The 22,605-nt window shown below is 38.7% G+C and overlaps 1 protein-coding gene across 1 annotated transcript in view; it reads left to right on the top strand.

The window, feature by feature from the left end:
- The window catches only part of LOC150108436 (GRAM domain-containing protein 4-like), a 458,431-nt gene that overhangs the window by 111,112 nt on the left and 324,714 nt on the right, over window positions 1-22,605 (top strand). The window contains exon 5 of the mRNA XM_090390467.1: window positions 8,001-8,149. Coding sequence (XP_090246593.1) covers window positions 8,001-8,149 — 149 coding nt within the window. The remainder of the gene's footprint in view (window positions 1-8,000; window positions 8,150-22,605) is intronic.

Below are 22,605 nucleotides of genomic sequence, written 5' to 3'. Positions count from 1 at the left end.
GCATTAAAACTCTTAAAAATAATAAAGCTGCAGGATTTGATAAGGTCACATCTGAACAAATTAAATATGGAGGAAAAGAATTAACAAACTGTTCACACTAATTAAACTCATATGGAAAAATGAAAAACTGCCAGAAGACTAGAAAAAATGTAAACAATCCTGTATAATAATCCCCATCCACAAAAAAGGTGATAAAAGGAAATGTGAAAACTACAGAGGCATCTCACTTTAAATACTAGTTATAAAATCCTGTGTATTATACTAAAAAGAATTATCCCATATGCAGAGGAGATTCTCAGAGAATATCGGGCAGGATTCAGAAGAAAGCGACCAACCACTGATCACCTTTTTACTTTGAGACAAATTCTAGAGAAAAATTGGGAATACAATAAAGAAAGTCGTACTCTTTTCATTGACTTCCAATAAAGCATATGATAGCATACATTGAGAAAGTCTATGGAATATCTTAAAGGAATTTGGAATACCAGAAAAGTTAATCAGATTGTGTGTACAGGAAAATTGGAAAATCAGTGTAGAGTCCTCACTAAAACGTATTGTCAGAGCCATTCAACATCTCCATAGGTTTAAAAGAAGGAGATGCGATATCACCTATACTATTCAACATAGCTTTAGAAAAAGTAATTCGAGAAACAACGAAAAGTACTGTATCATGCTTTGCATCATTCCTGGGGTATGCAGACAATATTGATATTATATGAGAAAGTGCAGATGATATAACTAAAACTTTTATAAACCTTAAAACCTCTTCTGAAAAAATGGGTCTCGATATTAACCAAAATAAAATAGAATATTTAAAAGTATCTACAGATAATGAACTCAATAAACCACCAACTATTCAATTTGCTGACATGATATTGAAAAACTCAGTACAATTTAAATATCTAGACTCTATAATAACTAAAGATAATAAGATCCAAACAGAAATAAAGATGAGAATCCAAGCAGGTAATAAATCATATTTCTCATTTCAGCACCTCCTCTCATCTAAAAATCTGTCGTATGAATCTAAAATAAATACCTACAGAATGCTAATTTGACCAGTCATATTATATGGTGCAGATACATGGAATATAACAAAAGCTGATGATCAATTACAACATTTCAAAAACAAAATCTTAAGAAAAATATATGGTCTGGTTAAAGATCCTGTGACAAATGAATGGAGAAGGCGAACGAATAAAGAACTCTATGACCTTTATAGGAAGTCACTAATAATAAATGAAATCAGAGCTAATCGCATAAGATGGTTAGGTCACCTGGAAAGAATGGAGGATAACAGCCTAGCGAGGAGAACCTTTTTACATTACCCCAATGGAAGACGTCCTAGAGGAAGACCTCTCAGAAGATGGATGGATAACACTGAAATGGACATGAAACAGCTGAAGCTGCGAAACTGGAAGGAGTTGGTTAAGGATGAGAAAAAATGGAGAACTGTGGTGCTCACAGCTAAGAATCTTAAGGGTTCGTGAAGCTTAAGAAGAAGACATTTTTCAATATTGAACTGGTATCCCCACTCCCATGCCCATTCACTCAGTTTATTCAGGTCTTCTTGTAGGGGCACATCTTCTCTACTCCTCATAGTTCTTCAGAACTTTGCATCATCTGCAAACAACTGCATATCCCTATTCAAATTTAACCTGTATGTTAGTGATATCAGGTAAGATTTGAATAGGGATATTCAGACCTCTGAGGCACACACCCTTAGTGACTTTTCTCTTTTGGGATGTTGCTCACCCATACACAACCAACTTGATACCTATCAGACAGCTAATCTCCAATCCAATGCAATAGTCTAATTTCCAGCTCCATCTGTACTAGTTTGACTATCAGATTATCATGTGGTAATCTATCAAAAGCGGTTGCCAAATCTAAGTATACTGTTGTGCATCCATCTCCCTTATCCAGCAAACATGACAACACTTTAACCACAACACTTGACATACAGCTTGGCCTATAATTTATTATTATTATTATTTCGGGCAACTCCAAGGAGTCGACAGACTCATCGAAGGAGGCCCTAACATCATGTCAAGAACAACTATTCGACATTCACACAGTATCTATCATACCTTGCCTTGAACTCATTCACGGTCATAGCACTCACAACAGACTCCAGCAGCTTATTCCACTCATTCACCACTCTCCAAGTAAAAAACCTAGCTCTCACACCCTTGTTAACCACATTCTTGCCCAGCTTCCATGTATGGCCCCTAGTCCTCCCACCACCAGTCCTATTCTCAAAAATATCTTCTGGATTAATCTTATAGAAACCCTTCAGTAATTTGAATGTCTCAAAATCATATCACCCCTTTTCCGCCTATCAACCAATTTTTGCAATCCACAAATCTTCAGTCTGTTCTCATAAGGTTCATTTCACAGATCTGCCATCATCTTGGTCACTCGTCTCTGGATCCTCTCCACCTCCTCCCCATCAAGAAGAAACCCTGGCGCCCATATTTGGGCACAGTAGTCCAGATGGGGTCTTATCAGGGCTCGATATAGAGGAACAATAACTTGTTTGTCTCTGCTTGTTAAAGTATTTTTCAGTAACCAAGTGATTTGATGAGCTGCTTTAGCCAATTTTGCAATGTACTCCCTAAACTCCAACTCCCTATCCACCAACACTTCCAAATCCCTGGCCTCATCAATCTCCTGGAGTACGGTTCCACCAATGTGATATACTGCTGCTAATCTTTTCACTCCAAAATGCATAACCTTACATTTTGCCACATTAAATTGACATCCATTTTCCGTAGCCCGGTCCTCCAAACTATCCAAATCATCTTGCAAAATTTTGGCATCCTGAGCACTCACAATTGCTCTACCCAACTTTGCATCATCAGCAAACAAGTGAACACTTCCTCTCAGATCCTTTCCTGTATTGTTAATGAACAAATTGAAAAGTAGTGGTCCAAGAACAGAGCCCTGCGGCACACCACTAGTCACAAGCCATCTTTTGGACCTCCGCTCCTGAATAAACCACTCTCTGGTATCTCTCCATCAACCACCCTCCTATCCATCTCACCAACCCTATATCCATCCCCATTTGCTCCAGTTTACTGATTAGAGTTCCATGTGGTATCCTGTCAAAGGCCTTGGCAAGGTCCAGTAGAATCACTAAACCCATTACCCTTATCCAGTTCAGCTGTCACTGTTTTATAAAACGTGAGCAAGTTACTGAGGTATGATCTACCCTTCACAAAACCATGTTGCCCCCCCCTCTCCCCCCCACATACAGTATCCCATTTTCATCTATCCAATCCTGTATTTTTCTCTTGATGAGTAGTTTCTCCAAGACCTTGACAACGATTCCTGATATGCTAATCGGTCGGTAATTTACAACAGTAGTCTTGGAACCTCCTTTATGCAGAGGAACTATATTCCCCTCTTTCCACCTCCTCGGGACTAACCCAGCCCCTAGACTCAGATTAAACAAAATGGTCAAGGGTACTGACAATTCTTTAGCCTCCTCACGTACGACACGAGCTGGTATACCATCCAATCCCACAGATGTATTGACATTGAGGTTTTGCAATAGACCACTCACCTCCACCTCATTCACCACAATTCCCGTATAATCTATTGGTTCACTCATTTCTGCAATGTCACCACCTGGATGATATACTCTTGCAAAGTGCTCGCTCAGTAATTCAACTATATCAGCTAATTCGGTTACCTCCTTACCATCGATATTCTTTAAAATCATTCTGCATATACATTTTTTTCTTTTACTTGCAACATATCGAAAAAACTGTTTAGGATTCTCTTTAGCCTGCATGGCCAATGTTCTTTCGTAATCCTTTTTTGCTTTTCTTACCACACTCGTTACCCTTCTGGCCTGGGCTTTATACTGTCTGATACTGTCTTTATACTCCCAGTCACCTTTCTCCTTAAATTACCTCCATAGTTTTCTTTTTTTTGTAGCTCAAGCTTAATGGTGTTATTCATCCATTTAACTCCTACTTGATTTATTATTCGGACTCTAGGTATACAGTCAGCCATTGCTTCATGCAAACACTTTTTAACCGCCTCCCATGCACTGTCAACTTCTAGCCCTTGCAGTTGTACATGCCATGGTATTGTATACCAATCAATCTCCTAAGCTTGTCATACTTACCAGCCCAATAATTCCACATGTACCCTGTCTTAATTGTAAATTCCACACCTTTAGCGACCTCCCAAGTCAAGACCCCCATGATCACTCTCACAAATTGGTGGCAACGTGGTCATATTCGTTACAGCCAAATTCTCAGATGCAATTACCAGGTCAAGCACTCTCTGACCCCTAGTATTTTCCATTACATGCTGTCGTAGATAGTTATCCCTTAATAACCGCATAAAATCCAATTCCTTCCTCCCATGTGTCCTCTCCTCTTTCCAATCAATGTTACCATAGTTGAAATCACCAATAATAATTACCCTCCTTCCACTCATTTCTTCTGTTTGCTTATGCCTACTATCTCCACCATCTATTCCATCACCTGGTCTATAGCAGCACCTAACTGTATATTTTGTTCTGCTAGTTTCAATCTCACACCAAATAGCCTCAAATGTGCTCTTTTCTCTATCCTGCAGTTCCGCTTCTATTCTCCTTGGCTGTAGCTCATCAGCTATCATCAATAATACACCTCCCCCCATTTTATTCTCCCTGTCTCTCTCCTGAACACACATAACCCTCACATTCAATCCCACTAGCTGTGTCATCTTCTGTCAGCCATGTTTCACTAATGCCAATAACCTGAGGTCTGGAAGTGCCAACCAAGGCCAAAAATTCTTCCCTCTTGTTCTTAATACTTCTGGCATTTGTATACATGAATTGCAGAAGCTGATTTGTCCCATCCCTATTTTGATTCCTTATACTAACTATACCATTCTGATTCGTGGTCTTTCCTACTCGCTTGGGCATATTACACACATTCACACACTCAACTGTCTCCCTAAAATCTGCATATCTACTCCCCCCCCTTAATAACTCTAGTTTCCCTGGTTCTGTACATTCACTTCCACTACATTTGACAACACTTTTTCAAGTCTCCGTACACCATATACATTCAAATGTAAACCATCTCTTTTATATAACTCCTTTAGCCCATCGAACTCATTCCACACATCCACAAATTCCACACCACTCATCAAACATAATTCACGCATAAAGTCATTGGCAATTGTGGCCCTCCTTCTGTACTCTTCACTGTCATACCGTGGCAACAGACTCACCGTCCTAACTCTCTCACTCTTTTCTTTTGCTACCTCAAGCAATTCTTTCACATCCTCACTCATAGCCTTTTTATTTCCTTTCAAATCATTTGTACCCGCTACCGCTGTCAATTCCTTCACCCGCTGTTTTTGCATTCTAATTGACTCACTTACATTCTTTATGTTTGCACTGAGTTGGTACGATTTTGTTAAATTCTCATCTAACACACTTCTTACTAAGGAATCCCCATACAACACGCTCTTTCATTTTGTCGGTACGCTTGTTAAAAATTTTTGCCAATGCTCCAGCTGCTGATTTACTCTATGTATCGCTCCGCATAACATTGCTATTTCACTCATTGTGTCAGTGTTATCAGTTTTATTCTCGGATGATTCATTCAATCGTTCTGTATGTTTAACTTCATTCTCTCTTTCAATGCCACTCTGTCGTCTCCCTTATGGAGTGGTACAATCTTGCATTCATTCAACTCTTTTGGAACTTGACCCAATAGAAGACTCATAACTGGTAATTAGCTTACGGAATTAACAACGCATATAAAGTATATTAATTAAAGTCAACTTTAATGAATAACTTCTATATTTCGGCAATGTCACATTGCCATCTTCAGGAACATAAAGATATGGTATGTGCACGCAGGCACTAACATAAGCAAATGAGGAAGAAAGCAAGAAACTAATATTGTTCCTAAAGTCCTAATGGTGTCACCATTAGGACTTTAGGAACAATATTAGAACTAGCCCTAGAATATTCTCATAGCATTGGGGAGAAGGGGCAAGAAGAAAGAAAGGAGAGGGACCAGTCTACAGATAATATAACAGATATATATATTACTTGAAGTAAGGCATGGTCCAGCTTCAGGTACCTCAAGTTCACCACTCTCATACTCACTAAAGTGAGTCCTTGAGGCTGACTGAATCTTTGGTAAACATATTACTATTATTACCTGACTCCTCCAAGAAGTCTAAGGACTCATGGAAATGGCACTTCATGGATAGGGCTCTTCTGAATTAGCCACTATTATTCCTCCACCCTCCTTCAAAATCATTAAAACAAGAACCACTGCTCAACACCCTTTTACAGCATCTTGAAACTTACTGAACCAACTTCGCTGCCTTCTCTTTCATTCCATCTACTTCTGTCCTTTGGAACAGTCCCAGAGATTAAAATCTTCAGCCATTCAAGCAAAATGTAAGAATTCCTTCTTTCTTCTGTTCCTCCTTTCTTCTATCCACTATCCACCAATAATTGTCTGGGTACCTCTGTTATTTGAATTATGGAACATTTCAGGTTTGTTAATAACATAAAAACCAGTGTACAGATAATAGGAAGCAGTATTTCATCGTAGCAGTTGAATACAGGTGGTACGGCAATATGGTGAACTCAGTGACTTCGAGAGAGGTGTTATCATGAGTGAGCTGTCACATGGGTGACATGTCCTTATGCGCCATTGCAGCTAACTGGAGCATCCAAAATCAATGGTTGGCGATGTGATCAACAAATAGAGACATTCTGACATCACTAGCACAGGAAAACATCCAGGGCTACCACCAGAAATGACTGACAGGGACAGGAGGGTGTTAAAATGGGTACATGAAAAAACTGGCTACAATTGGCACAGACCATCGTGATGAGTTCCTGAGTGCCAGTAACACCATGGTGAGCACTAACATTGTACGAAAAGAATTCCATTTACTTGGTTTCCATGGAAGAACAGTGGCACACAAGCTAAACACAACAATAAACAAGACAGCTTGTCTGGCCTGGTGCAAAGAGCACACGAACTGGACAATTGACCAGTGGAAAATCTTACTCTGGAACATAAAATCAAGGTTCACCTGTTTCAAGTCTGATGGCAGGGTGAGGAGGCAGCCTGGCAAATGCTTCTTACCATAGTGTGTTATGCCTACAGTAAAGTTTGGTGGTGGAGTAATGGTGTGGGGTGCATTCAGCTGGTTTGGAGTGGGACCACTGGTTGTTGTCCATGGTTCCACAAACAGCTCAGTTCCTTGATATTCTGGATAATCAGGTGCTGGCTGCCTACACTGCAGAGTTTTTATGGAACGGACCCATGTTACTATCAAGATGATAATGCCCCATGCCACAAAGCTGCAACTGTTATGGAATAGTATGAAGAGATGGGTGTTAAGACTGCCCTTGCCTGCTCAGTCCTGTCCTCAACCCCCATCGAACATGTGGGATGAATTGGAGTGGCAGTTGAGGTCCAGAGCAGCACATCCTCAGTCTGTTTCTGAACTCTGTGGCTGCTTTGATGGAGGAATAGAGAAAAATTCCACCAGATGTCTGCTGCACATTGGCAGAATGCTTCCTTCAAGGGGTGTAGGTGGTGATCAAAGTCAAAGGTGGACATACCCGATATTAGAATTTCCCTGCTGGTATCAGTTGTAAATTGCTCAAGTGTCCAGACAATTACTGGTAGATTACATATATCTAATATATATATATATATTATATGTATATAACTCCACTATATACAGTTCACTGTCTTCCCTACTTAATCCTCCCTGCTATATACCATGACACTACTACTGTCAACACACATCATCATCTATTGCCCTTACACCACCACCATTATGATAGGTATTTAACTATTGAGTGTCTGAATAGGCTATCTCTTGATAGGTACTTACGTTCCTTGGAGATGCATTCTTAATAATAATGTTTTTGCATATGACTCTTTAAATTTTAAGAGTTCTTTTTTGCAACATTTGTCTCAAAATTATGATGAATTTTTGTTATGCAGATTACGACGATTTGTAAGAAAGGAAAAGCACTTAATTGAAAAAAGTAAATCAGTAGATGTTGGAGAGGCAGCATCTGGTATGGTATCAATTCCAGAAAAGGATGAATGGGTAGATGTTGCTAAGGAAGTTACAGAAGATGACAGGGAGTGTGAGTACAAAAATTGATAATTGTGCTTAAAACAGTATTTTAATTTTTTTTTTTTTTTAATCTAATATGTAAAGGGAAAAATATCACTTCCTCGAAATATTTATAATTTGCTTATGCTAATGACTCGAACTTCATTTAAGACAGAAGTAACAAGTTATGTTTGATTTCAAAGTTTTCATCCTTTCTCTTATTTGTAGGGAAAGAATAAAAAGAAGGTATCATTATAAAAATATGCATTGTTACTTTCTTTCCTTTTGACTCGAATAACTTGAACCCAGTTTCAAAATTTAACACTGCAGAATCATTGCTTTCAACATTTAGTACTGAAAAGACTACTGAACAAATATTAGTTATGGTACTGGAGCCTCTGTTATTGTGGTTCATTAATGTTATCATAAGCATACTCAGGTTCAGTAGAATATCTATGGTATACTATCTGCTTCCCTGATTATATAAATAATATGTTAATTTTTATATTAATCCATGCCTGAGAAGCAAAAGAATCTATAAGTAAATAGGTGTGTGTGTGTGTGTGTGTGTGTGTGTGTGTGTGTGTGTGATGTACAGATGAGGATTGGGAAAAGTTTATTGATATTTTTTTGAAGAGCTGCATGTTGTAATTGTTTGGGAAAAATTCATTAAATCTTTTTTTTAAACAAGCTGGATATATGCTTGCTTTGACATGTGTGTTATTAGGAGAAATTCTAATTTTTTACTCAGGTCTTTTGTACTCTATTTTTTGTTTCTCTCAATATATTAATTTTAATCCATGTGGGGTTATCTGCTCATGAACTACAGTAACCCCCCCCCCCCCATCCGCAGGGGATACGTTCCAAGATACCCCGTGGATAGTACCGAACCCTACATATATATATATACTATGTTTTTTCCTATACATACATACTATGATAAAATTTAATTTATAAATTAGGCACAGTAAGGGATTAACAATAACTAATAATAAAATAGAACAATTGTAACAATATACTGCAATAAAAGTTATGTGAATAGAATCTTAGCGACCTCAGCATACGTTTTTTTATTATTGTTTATTATTTTATAAAGTCAAGAACTTTCACCTTTTCACTTAAAAGGAAGCACTTTACCGCTTCTCTTTGGCATATCTGAATTGACAGCATCACTTTCTTATGGCAGAGTTGTTCTACTCTTGTGCTTTGGGGCTATCATTAAGTAAAATAAGAGTTACTTGAACATAAACACTTCAATATTGCAACAGTTGATCTGATAACTGAGAACTGTTCAGAATGGCAGGCAATTTAAAACTTGTGAATTATCTATTACTAAAAGAAAGAGCCATATGGTTCATACTGGGGATGTAAAATTACATCGGCAAAGTGGATATTAGATCCAACATTATTTCAAAGCTGAATGTTTGTAGAAACTATGAAAGTTTCATAAGTTGACCTGAGAGCTTACAAGAATACTATCCTAGGCATCCCCAAGTTGCCTTAGCTACTTAGTCGAGTAGTGCAAGCAAAGGTAACTCTAGGATGCTGAGAATTGTATTCTCGTAAGCTCTCAGGTCAACTTACGAAATTCTTCATTATTCCTTACAACATTAGTCCAGTTTTGGAATAATGTTGAATCTAATATCCACTTTGCTGATGTAATTATAAATTGTTTATTTCTGGAATTTTTAATTTAATATTTTCGACTGGGGTTGACTCTGGATAAGGGGGGGGGGGCTACAGTATTATGGTACCACAAATTCTGTGTGTGTTAAAGATAAGTGCTAGCTAAATATAGATAATTGTTGAGATGATACAGGTGTTAACTCTGGAGCATAACATTGAGTACAGTTGGAGAGATTGCCATCAGGACCAGAATAATTTTTAGTGTCCAAGTTGCTTAATATTCTTAAGTTGTTTTGCCAAAAACTTCAGGAGGCATATGATGCTCCGTTTATGGTTTCAAATGCTATCAAATGATAGGTATGGTTTCATGGATTCTGAGTAACCACTTTTTTTCTTGTGGCTGAATAAACAATTGTACAGAAAAATAGAACATTAAAGTAACAAGTGTTATTTAACTATCACAGAGCACTATCATATTTTGACTCATTGGAGATTATCATTATGAATGCTGTGTAATGGGACTCAATGATCCGTGGTGTTCAAGATAGATTGCGTGATGAGTGTTTACCAGGAGGAATGATAGAAAGTGTGGCTTTGGCAGTTAGGTGAAAGGGTGGATGAGATGATTGTGATGGTGAGAACAAATGACTTGAGTGGTGGTGTAAATAGGGCACTGAAAGATATGAGATTCTTGCTTGAGGTGGTACAAAAGAAGACACAGAGAGGTAAGATAGTGTGTGTGTTGCCTAGGTATGATAATGACGAGCTGAGCAGAAGAGCAGTAATATTGAATGACATAATAGCTAGAATGTGTGACAAGAGAGGACTGGAATATGTGGATGCTTGGAGTGCGTTTGAGGACAGAGAGGAATTGTATGCGAGAGACCATTTACATTTGAATGAGGAAGGACGCAGGCACCTGGAGAGATTGCTGTTCTGAACAAGTCAGTGTGTCCCAGGGAGGATGGTAGCAGGGGTGACCTCTTGTGGGAACGGGTACTTGGGAAAAGGGGGGACGATCAGCTAACAGAGTCCAGTGGAGTCTAGAGGGGATAATGCTGGGTATAGAAACAACGGCATTTATATGCTTTATACTAATGCTGGAGTATCTGGAATAAGGGAGATTAATTGGTGGCGCAGATAGCATCAGCCTGGCAAAAAATTATTGGGATCACTGAGACATGGTTGACAGAAGAGGATATAATAACAGGAATAGAAGTCACTGGGTACAGCATTTTTCGGCAGGATAGGAAGGGAAAGCGTGGTGGTGGAGTACTGCTTATGATAAGTGACACTTATGTCCTCTAAGAGTGGAGACTTTTGAAGGCAGTGGCATTAATGATTTTGAAAGCATATGGTGTGAGGTAGAGGTGGACAAGACATGATATTTAGTGGGGTGTTCCTACAGACCTAGGAGCACAGAGGGTGGGGACCAGGAAATGTTTAGACAGTTGAGTTTGGCAAGTGCAAGAAGAATGATTGTTATGAGAGATTTTAACTACTATAGTATAAGCTGATGTCTGATGGGACAAATGTCTTAGGCAACATGTAATAGAGGGAACAAGAGGTTCAAGAGTTTTGGATTTGGTTATAGCATCAGAAAAGTTGATAATAACTGAGATGACATCTCTCCCACCAGTTGGAGAGAGAGTGACCATATGGTTTTGACTTGGAAAATGAATAGACATGCAGGAGTATCAAAGAGACAGGAATGTATCTGGAATTATAAGGCAGGTTATTATAATAGTCTAAGACGTCAACTTGGGGAAGTTTCATGAGGGAGGAATTGGAAGGCTGGAATTTCATTAGTGCATGGGAAATTATGAAAGAATATTTGTTAGCAGCAATGGTAAGTTGTATACCACGAGTGAAGAAGAGGACACAATTTAGAGTAAAGTGGATAAAAACAATATTAAGCAGGAATTGCATGTGAAAAAGTGGCTATGGAAGAGATATAAGGGGACAGGTGAAGAGAGGATGCGTGAAGAGTATAAGACACAGGCCAGAAGAGTGGCTAGTATGGTAAGGAAGATGAAACTGGAATATGAGAGGAGATTGATCCTAAGATCCAAAGAAAATTCTAGGGAATTTTTTAGATATGTGGCCAGTAGGAGGAGAAATGACTGTGGAAGAATGATATTGTGTGATAAAAATGGGAATAGAGTGACTGATGCAGAGGACATAGTGGAATTGTTCAATGAATACTTTATTGGAGTATTTCATCCTGGAGGAGTCAGTTTTAATGCTAGAGGGATTGGGCAGGTTTGAGGTTTAGAGGAGGAGAGTTTGTTTCAAATACTGAGTACTCTGAATGTCAGTAAAGCTTTGGGACTGGATGATATTTCACCATGAGTTTTGAGAGAATGTGCTAGGGAACTGACAGTGCCTTTTGACCTGACTTTTCAATGAAAGTCTGGCTGTGGGAAAGGTGCCCATGGAAATGGAAGAAGGTAAGATAGTGCCATTGCATAAGGGCGGTAGCAGATTGGAAGTGTCTAATTATATGCCAGTTTGTGTGTCATCAGTAGTTAGTAAGATCTTGGAGAAAGTAGTGAAGGACCGTATACAGCATTGGGCAGATGAGGGTAATATTATCTGTGATAATCAACATCGATTTTTGAAGCTCTTGTTTTAGTAATATGCTAGTCTTTTATGATAAAGTTATAAGAGCATTACATAAGGGAAAGGCATATACTGCCATTTTCTTAGACTTAGCAAAGGCATTTGACAGGGTGCCACATGATAAGCTGATATTTAAGTTGGAGCACATGAGTCTGGATGTCAGATTGGCCAACTAGATTGGCTGTCCGATAGGTATCAGAGAGTTGTCTATGGTGGGGCAGTTTCAAGGAAGCAGAGGGTTACAAGTGGGGTACCACAGGGCTCAGTACCAGGACCTATATAGTTTAACCTTTATATCAATGACATTGTCAGTGGATTGCAAGGAGATATTCAGTTGTTTGTGGATGATGCGAAGCTGGGAAGAATTATTAGTAATAGTGCAGATGTGGCAGCCCTGCAAGAGGATTTGAATAAGCTAGATAGATGGGCAAATGAATGGGGTATCGGTTTAATGCAGCAAAATGTAAGGTCTTTAGGTTTGGGAAACATCGATGGGACACTGCATACTCTGTGGGAGGAGTTATACTGAAGGAAGTAGGGGAGACAAGAGATCTGGAGTTGATGATTGATAGAAACCTGAAATTTAGGGGACATATTGCAAAGGTAACACAGAGGATTGCTGCAATAATGAGAAGGACACTGACCTGCAGGGATAAAACAGTTATCATTCCGTTGTATAAGACCCTGATTAGACCACACTTGGACTATTGTTCTCAGATTTGGTCCCCAGGATTTGAAGGGGATAAATTAACTGTGGAAAGGGTACAAAGGCAGATAACAAAGATGGTTTCAGGACTGTACAATGATTGGTAGTTATGAGGGAATGTGGACTGCAGAGTTTGGTGGATAGAAGAAGGAAAGGTGATATGATTGAGACTTGAGAGGTGGTTACAGGGTTGACACTGGGGAGTTCTTTCGCTTGGTTGAACAGCGGGAAAGAGTGATGACAGGAGGTCATCCCTGGAAGTTACGAAAGGAAACTGTGAGCAAGAGGGTGAGGAGTGGTTTCTTTGCATGGAGGGTGGTTGAACCATGGAATGCATTGCCTGATGGCGTGGTGAGAGCGAGAACGGTCAATGAGTTTAAGGAGTGGTATGATAGACTTCGTATTTCTTAGGGGGGACCTCCCCCTCGATGAGTCTTGATAAACTGTGTTTCTTAGGAAGGACCTCCTATGATGAGTCTTTTGACTCCATGGAGGCCTGAATAATAATAATAAAAGAGGATCAGTGATTTTTGTTTGCATATCTTTATGTGAAGTTTGGAGTAAAGAGTACTGTAAAAGAAATCAGAAATGACAAGTGACATAAACTGAAGATAAAGATATTCTTGTCGTGATAGAGCAGTGGGAAAAATATTCAAAATTATAGGCACTTGTATAAATACTTGAGGTAGAAAATCCATCAGAAACTTGAAATGTGAAAAGGCAGATGGAGGTTGTACAGTTGCTATATTGCATAATTCACTGGTAGAGCTGTTCTTCTCGGAGCAACATTCACATTGCCAGTCTCATTCATGTGCTATTTGGCATTATAACATTACCAAGATGATTGACCTTGGTGATTTTTATACTATGTTTTCTTTCACATCATCATGATGATGTGAAAGAGGACTTGAAAGTATTGTTAAAGGTAGCGAAAGAAAAGAGTGACAGAGTTAGAATGGTTAGTCTGTTGCCGCGGTATGACAGAGAGGAGTTTAGAAGGAGGGCCATAATCGCAAATGACATTATGCGTAGGTTATGCAGACGGTGTGGTGTGGAATTCGTGGACGTGTGGAATGAGTTTGAAGGCCGAAAGGACTTATACAAGATGGATGGCCTGCATTTGAATGGACTTGGTGTGCGGAGACTGGAAAGAGTGTTGCTGAATGAAGTGAAAATGGATGTGCAAAACCAGGGAAACTAGAACTACCAAGGAGGGGGGGGGGGGGAAATGGATATGCAGACATCAGTGAGACAGATGAGTGTAAGAATGTATATAATGTACCCGAGCCAGCACTAAGGACAAAAAATGGGAATGGGTCATTTAGAATAACGCATCAATATAGGGATGGGACTAATGGATCACTGCATTTCATGTATACTAATGCCAGGAGTATTAGGAACAAGAAGGAAGAATTTTTGGCCTTGATTGGCTCTTCCTGGCCACAGGTTATTGGCATTAGTGAAACATGGCTGACGGAAGAAGATATAGTTAGTGGGATAAGGTTATAGTGTGTTTAGGAGGGACAGAGAGAATAAAATGGGGGGAGGGGTATTATTGATGATAGCTGATGAACTGCAGCCAAGGAGAATTGAAGTTGTATCGCAGGATAGTGAAAGGAGCTCATTTGAGGCTATTTGGTGTGAGATTGAGACTGGCAGAATAAAATATACAGTTGGGTGCTGGTATAGACCAGGTGATGGAATAGATGGTGGAGATAGTATGCATAGGGAAATTGATGAAATGAGTGGAAGGAGGGTAATTATTTTGGGGGATTTCAACTATGGTAACATTGATTTAAAGGAGAAGAGGACACATGTGAGGAAGGAAAAGGATTTTATTCAATTATTAAGGGATAACTATCTGAGACAGCATGTAATTGAAAATACTAAGGGTGTGAGAGTGCTTGACCTGGTAATAGCATCTGAGAATTTGACTGTAATGAATATGACCATGTTGCCACCTATTGGTGAGAGTGATCATAAGGTCTTGACCTGGGAAGTGGCTAAAGGTGTGGAATTTTCGATTAAGACAGGGTATATGTGGAATTACCGTGCTGGCAAGTATGACAAGCTTAGGAGATTGCTTGGATCAGTGCCATGGCATGTACAACTGCAAGGGCTGGACGTCGATAGAGCATGGGAAGTGGTCAAGGAGCATTTACAGGAGGTAATGGCTGATTGTATACCTAGGGTCCGAATAGTAAAACAAGTAGGGGTTAAATGGATGAATAACACCATTAAGCTTGAGCTGCAAAAAAAGAAACAACTGTGGAGGGAATTTAAAGAAAGGGGTGACCTGCAGGCACACGAACGGTACAAAGTGCAGGCCAGAAAGGTAACGAGTGTGGTAAAAAAAGCAAAAGCGGATTATGAAAGGAAACTAGCCTTCCAAGCAAAAGAGAATCCCAAACAGTTCTTTCAATATGCTGCAAGCAAGAAAAAAACTGTACACGGCAAAATGATTTTAAGGAATGACGATGGTAAGGAGGTCACTGAATCAGTCGATATAGTGGAGTTACTGAGCGTGCACTTTGCAAAAGCATATCATCCAGGTGGTGACATTGAAAAAATGAAGGAACCATTAGTTTATACGGGAATAGTGATGAATGAAGTGGAGGTGACTAGTCTATTACAGAACCTTAATGTGAACACATCTGTGGGATTGGATGGTATACCAGCACGGTCTTGCGTGAAGCGGCTAAAGAATTATCAGTGCCCTTGACCATGTTGTTTAATCTGAGTCTCAGGTCTGGTTTAGTCCTGAAGGTGTGGAAAGAGGGGAAAATAGTTTCATTGCATAAAGGAGGATCCAAGACTACGGTTGCAAATTACCGACCAATCAGCATATCAGGAGTCGTTGTCAAGGTCTTGGAGAAAGTAGTCGAGGGAAAAATACAGGAATGGATTGATGAAAACGAGATACTGTACAAGGGACAGCATGGCTTTGTGAAGGGTAGATCATGCTTCAGTAACTTGCTCAAGTTTTATAACAAGGTGATGGCTGAACTGGATAAGGGAAATGGGTTTACAGTGATACTGCTGGACCTGGCAAAGGCGTTTGACAGGATACCACATGGAATACTAATCCGTAAACTACAACATATGGGAATGGATATAGGGTTGGTGAGATGGATAGGTGGTTGGTTGATGGAGAGATATCAAAGAGTAGTTTATTCAGGAGTAGAGTCCAAAAGATGGCCTGTGACTAGTGGTGTGCCACAGGGTTCTGTTCTTGGACCACTGCTGTTTAATCTGTTCATTAACGATATAGGGAAGGATCTAAGTGGAACAATTCATTTGTTCGCTGATGATGCAAAGTGGGTAGGGCAATAGTGAATGCAGAAGATGTCAAAGTCTTGCAGGATGACTTAGATAGATTGGAGTTCTGGACTAAGGAGAATGGATGTCAATTTAATGTGACAAAATGTAAGGTTATGTATTTTGGGGTGAAAAGATTAGCAGCAGTATACCACATTGGTGGAACTGTACTCCAAGAGATTGATGAGGCCAGGGACTTGGGAGTGTTGGTGGATAGGGAGATGAAGTTTAGGGGGCACATTGCAAAAGTAGCTAAATCAGCTCATCAACTCACTTGGTTGTTGAAAAATACCTTGACGAGCAGAGACAAGCAATTTATTGTATCTCTGTACCGAGCCTTGATAAGACCTCATCTCGACTACTGTGCCCAGATTTGGTCACCTCGGTTCCTTCTTGATGGGGAGGAGGTGGAGAGGATTCAGAGGCGACTGACTAAGATGATAACAGGTCTATGGAATGAACCATATGAGAACAGGTTGAAGATTTGTGGGTTGCAGAAACTAGTTGATAGGTGGAGGAGGGGAGATATGATTGAGACATTCAAATTGCTAAAGGGATTCTATAGGATTAATTCAGAGGATATTTTTGAGATCAGGACTGGTGGTGGGAGAACTAGGGGACACCTATGGAAGCTGGGTAAGAGTGTGGTTAGCAGGGGTGTTAGAGCTGGGTTCTTTACTTTTAGAGTGGTAAATGAGTGGAATAAGCTGCCAGAGTCTGTTGTGGGTGCTATGACGGTGAACGAGTTCAAGACAAGGTATGATAGATACTGTGAGAATGTAATCGCATAGTTGTGTGGACATGATGTTTAGGGCCTCCCTCGATGAGTCTAAGGACTCCTGGAGTTGCCTGAATTAATAATAATAAATAATAATAATAATAATAATCATCACGAACCATGGGCTTACTGCCCGCTGATGTCTGATGCCTGTTTCACTATCTTCTTCCACCTTTCTTTGTCCAGTACACAGTTTTGCAGTTTTTGTACACCCATTCCACACCAGTGTTTTATATCTATCCATTCTTTGTATGGTCTACCTCTTCTGTTTAAGCCATCCAAAATACCAAACATAAATGTCTTTATCTTCTGGTCCTCACTCATTCTACAGATGTGTCCAAATAATTGCAGCTTCCGTTTTATAATCTTGTGCATTGGTTGTATCTTCTGATAGAGCTCTTCATTGATGATTTTCTGTACCCATCCTATTCTTAGAATCGTCTGGTAACAAGTTCTTTCAAATGCCAAAATTCTTTTTCTTGATTTCTTATTTATTACCCACGGTTCAGATCCGTACAGTACACCGCTGAAGATGCATGTTTCCAATACTCTTAGTTTTGTTTGCAGACTGATCACTTTACTTTTCCAGATGTTATCCATGGCCTTCAGATTTGTTCTTCCCTTTGCAATCCTGATCTTTATTTCTTTTTTACAGTCCAAGTCATATGTCAGTTTACTTCCCAAATATGTGAATTGTTCTACATTTTCTATATCAGTTCCATCCACTTGTATCTTTTGTTTCATGTTCTTCTTATCAAATACCATTGTCTTTGTTTTTTCAAAGTTCATAACAAGTCCAAATCTCTTCCCTTCCTCATTTAACAGTTTCAGTGTTTTTTTGTAGTTCTCTTTCGTTTTCTTCAATAATAACAATGTCATCTGCAAATCTCAGATTGTTAATTCTCATTCCGTGTACAGATATTCCTTTGGCATCTTCTTTCATTTTATCCATTGCTCTTTCTAAATGTGCGATGAAAATGCTTGGCGATATCGGGTCTTCCTGTCTAGTACCTCTGCTTGTTTTAAACCATTTCCCCAAATCATCACCTATTCTAACTGCTGCAACTGCATTCTGATAAACATCTTTTAATATAGCTATTAGTTTTTTATCAGTTCCATAGGATTCCAGAACTGCTAATGTCACTTTCTGGTCAATACTGTCAAATGCTTTCTGAAAATCAACAAAGCAAGTATATGTTTTTTTTTTCTCCTAGCTTTCTCTGCTATTAACCTCATTGTCAAAATCTGTTGAATTGTAGTTCTGTCCTTCCTAAATCCTGCTTGGTCATCTGCAAGGTATGCTTCGAATTGTGTTCTCAATCTTTCTGTCAATATGATCATCATCACTTTATCCAAGGTGACTTATCAAGGTAATTGTTCTATAATTTTTACATTCTAGCTTATTTCCTTTCTTGTATAATGTTACTAATATTGATTTCACCCACTCCTCTGGCATTTTACCTTCTTTCCATACCATATTACATAGTTGGTGCATTTCTGTAACCATACTTTCACCACCATATTTAATCATTTCTACAGTAATGTTATCGTTACCAGGACTCTTGTTGTGTTTTTGCCATCCTATTGCTTTTTCTACCTCTCCTCTTAAAATGTCCTTATCATGCTCATTACCTGGTGTGATATCTGCTTCAATTCTTCGGTCAGTTTCCCAACGCTATCTGAATCTAGTTTTTCTTCATATAACTCACTACAGTATCTTGTCCACCGTTGTAAAATTTTTTTCTTTATTCATCAATACTTTGCCTTTTTCATCTTTAATTGTGGTCTGTTTTGGTTGCCACTTTCTATTAATGGTTCTGATCATTTTGTATACCTCCTTTGTTTTATGCTCTCCATAGTACTGTTCTATATTGTTGCATTGGGCTTCTAACCATTTCATTTTATCCATTCTGACTGCTTTTTTCACCTCATTACACTTTCTTCTATATTGCTCTTCTATTTGTTCTGATGTATCCCTTCTTATCTTCAACATTCTTTTCTCCTGTACTAACTTCAGTGTTTCTTGTGTAATCCATTTCTTCTTGATCTTCTCTTCTTCTGGTACTGTTGCTTCAACTGCATCTTCTATCGCCTTCATTACTCTTTTCATTCTTAAATTCAAGTTTTTTTCTTTCTCCACATTTTTAAGTTTCTCTTCTAACACTGTTCTGTACCTTCTTCCTATTTCTGCTTCACTTATTTGTGCTGTATCTCTTCTATTCTGATGTTCGGGTTTATATTTCTTTTTTAATTTCATCTTGATGTTTGCAATGACTAAACTATGGTCTGAGTCTATATCCGCTCCTTGAAAAGTTCGACATTGCTGCACTGATGTTATCCATCTTCTTTTAATCATAATCGTATCAATCGTGTTTTTGGTTTTCCCATCATTTGATCACAACATCCATTTTCTACATTCCTTTTGTTGGAATCTTGTGTTACAGATCATCATCTCGTGGTCCACAGCAAATTCTAACAATTTTTCACCTCGTTCATTTCTTTCTCCGAAACCATATTTTCCCATGACTCTTTCCCAACCATCATTATCTATTCCAACTTTGGTATTCCAATCTCCTTCAATAATTAGCACATCTTGCTTTGGTATTGTTTCTATTGTCTCTGTCAGATCTTTGTAGAATAAGTCAGTATCCTCATCTGTGCTGCCAGATGTGGGTGCATATATCTGGACTATTGATATGTTGAATGGCTTTGCCTGAAATCTTGCTACTATGATTCGTTCATTAGCTGGTTTGTAGCCTAACAGTGCCACTCGAGCTCTTTTGCTAAGAAGGAAGCCAACTCCTGCTTCGTGCATGGTGTCATGTCCTGATCATATTACTTCGCATCCATTGATCTCTCTAGATGATGTCCATCTCATCTCTGCTAATCCTAGTATATCCCACCGATATCTCTTCATTTCCTCACGAAGTAGTTCTAATTTTCCTGACATCCAGAGTGTCCGCACATTCCACGTTCCTACTGATAACAGTTCTGTTAGTTTCAGTTTCTGTTTTCTTTCGGTATCCCACTTTTCAATCCAACCCCCAATCGCTCGATTGGTATTGCGGGCCTTGTTTATCCGAGCGTTGCCCGAGCCGGCATGTTGTAGCTGTTGATTGTATAGGCATCAGATAACAATCGTGTTTTTTCTTTACGGTCAGAGCATCGACACTCATCTGACCGACCCTCCTCCTTTATCAAGGCTTGAGACTGGCATGAAACCCCTAAAGATCCCATGGCAGATTTATGTTTTCTTTGTTAGATTATTATTGGTTCCAGTCTTATAATCTAAACATCTGCACTGAATGCATCAGTGCTTTTATTGCTAGTAAAATTCTTATGGACAGGAAACACTCGCTCCCATTTGACTTTAAATTTTCGTCCCATTATTTAAGTCTCTTGCTCTCCAAGAATTCTATATAGGCTATACAGAAGAAAATGAATTTATAAGTTGCTAATACATTATGTCGACAAATGTATTTGGGCACCTAGTTGTCAAAAAAATGTATTTTAATTACATTGTAAATTTTCCTCAATATTTTCTTATGTTAAGAAGATTTAAGATCTTATATATTTAAGAGGTCGTCTATTGCGCCATTTGTAATATTCTATCATCAACTTTCTATTACTATCAACTGCGCCTTTTATCCTTTTACACATGCACTTTAGGCCTAACTTATTTCTTCCACTTTAACCTCACTGTTAATCCTTTGTAATCTTCTTTATGTCCGCACTGCTAGTGAATAACCTCTGTTATTAGTCTATCCACGATAAACAGGTTACCAACTCTCATTGCCAACAAAACAAATAAATTTAGAAAAATTTATTTGTTTAATGTCTGCATCATTCTAAATTATATATATATATATATAGCTTGAGAATTTAAGTATGGAACGTATGCAAGATCAAATTTAACCTACACGATCCTTTATAGCTAGTTGTGGCAATTTTTAATTAAACAGGCTCACAGGTTTGCTAATTTTTTTGGAGACAGTGCATTGGCAAATAGATCAGGCGAGATAGTTACACAAAACATTTTATTTTAACCTAGTGAAATAGTACAATGCACAAACAAATAGGAGTCATTAACTCTCTAAGGCCTATTACATACACAGTAGGCAAAATATGCGACTGAACATTATATACACAACACTTAATTAACCCTGTCACAATACTTAGATATCTAAATTAGACATATAGGTGCTTCTTGCGCTACACTTAGCTAAACTTCATTCACTACATATATAGATTAACATTTGTTTTCCCTTTCATTGTCGCAACTTATTAACTAACTAAATACTAACAATTTCCTGTAAGCACACATACAATTCTCAAGTGCAAGCTTTTAAGACATTAACAAAGTAGTGCTTACTTACATTTACCTTTACAAACACATTTCAATCATTATTATAATTACAGCTATTTTGCCTGCTTCAGTTTAGGAGTACCCCTGTTTAAATGTCATTGGCTATTTACTAATGGATTCTTAGGACATTATGAGTGTAGATGTACTAAAAAGTATATGTAGCCTAAGGAATAGAAAATTGCACATACCTTTTTCTGGGTGTTGTGGCTTTTCCTCGGTCTGTGATGTCGAAAAACTGCAGTGTGTGTGTGTGGGGGGGGTAGGCAGTTTGGTAGAATAAGTTAGAAAAACCCGGGTTTTTCGTAATATATAGAAACATATACTTTTATATAGGGTGGGGAAAAAAGTGAAAGGGTTAATTTTTTAAAATAGGGAGGGGGAAGGGGAAAGGTGGTTGACGGGGTGTGGACCGTTTCGACTATTCGTGGTCGTCATCTGAACACATTGGGAAAGTCAATTTCTGGGAGTTTTCCCAGAAATAATATACACATTTCAATCAATTCGAACAAACTTCAGCTAATTTAGCTTGATGTTTTGTCTTCTTCCTGGGTACTGGCTGTTGCCTGGACGATCCTGGTGGTTCTGCTGTAGAAGTTTTCCAGGAAAGCTTAGATTGATTTTCTATTGGGAAACTAATGTGAATGGAACTGCCGAAGTCACTGCGATGTCTAATGGGTAACCACTCTCATAGCACGTCCACAGGAAATTCATTGAAAATTACTGCCTCTCCTCTTTCCCCCCCAGCACCTGTGGTCACGTGTCTGGAACCAAAATCTGGAGACAAAAAAAAAAAAAAAAAAGAGAGAGAGAGAGCCTAGATCCCTTTTATATCGTCGCTAATCCTTTATTCTTCTATTGTAGTTTTCAGGATCACCCGCAAGCATGATGATGACGTCACTTCGGCTCCCTCCGTTCTTGGGGGCTAATTTCTATACTTGCATGACCTTGCGAACTTTTGTTGTTACTTCGTCATCGCTATAATCCAGGTTAACCCCTTACTTTCCATTTTACATATATTTCATTATACATTAAATTATGAAATTTAACAGTAAAGGTATAACATTCATTTTA

The sequence above is a fragment of the Typopeltis vanoorti genome, chromosome 3 (assembly GCF_054136105.1).
Source record: "Typopeltis vanoorti isolate ZY-2024b chromosome 3, IOZ_Tvanoo_1.0, whole genome shotgun sequence".
NCBI classification, from domain to species: domain Eukaryota; kingdom Metazoa; phylum Arthropoda; class Arachnida; order Uropygi; family Thelyphonidae; genus Typopeltis; species Typopeltis vanoorti.
Note: the sequence above shows the minus strand (reverse complement) of the source record. Positions and strands in the feature narration are given on the sequence as shown.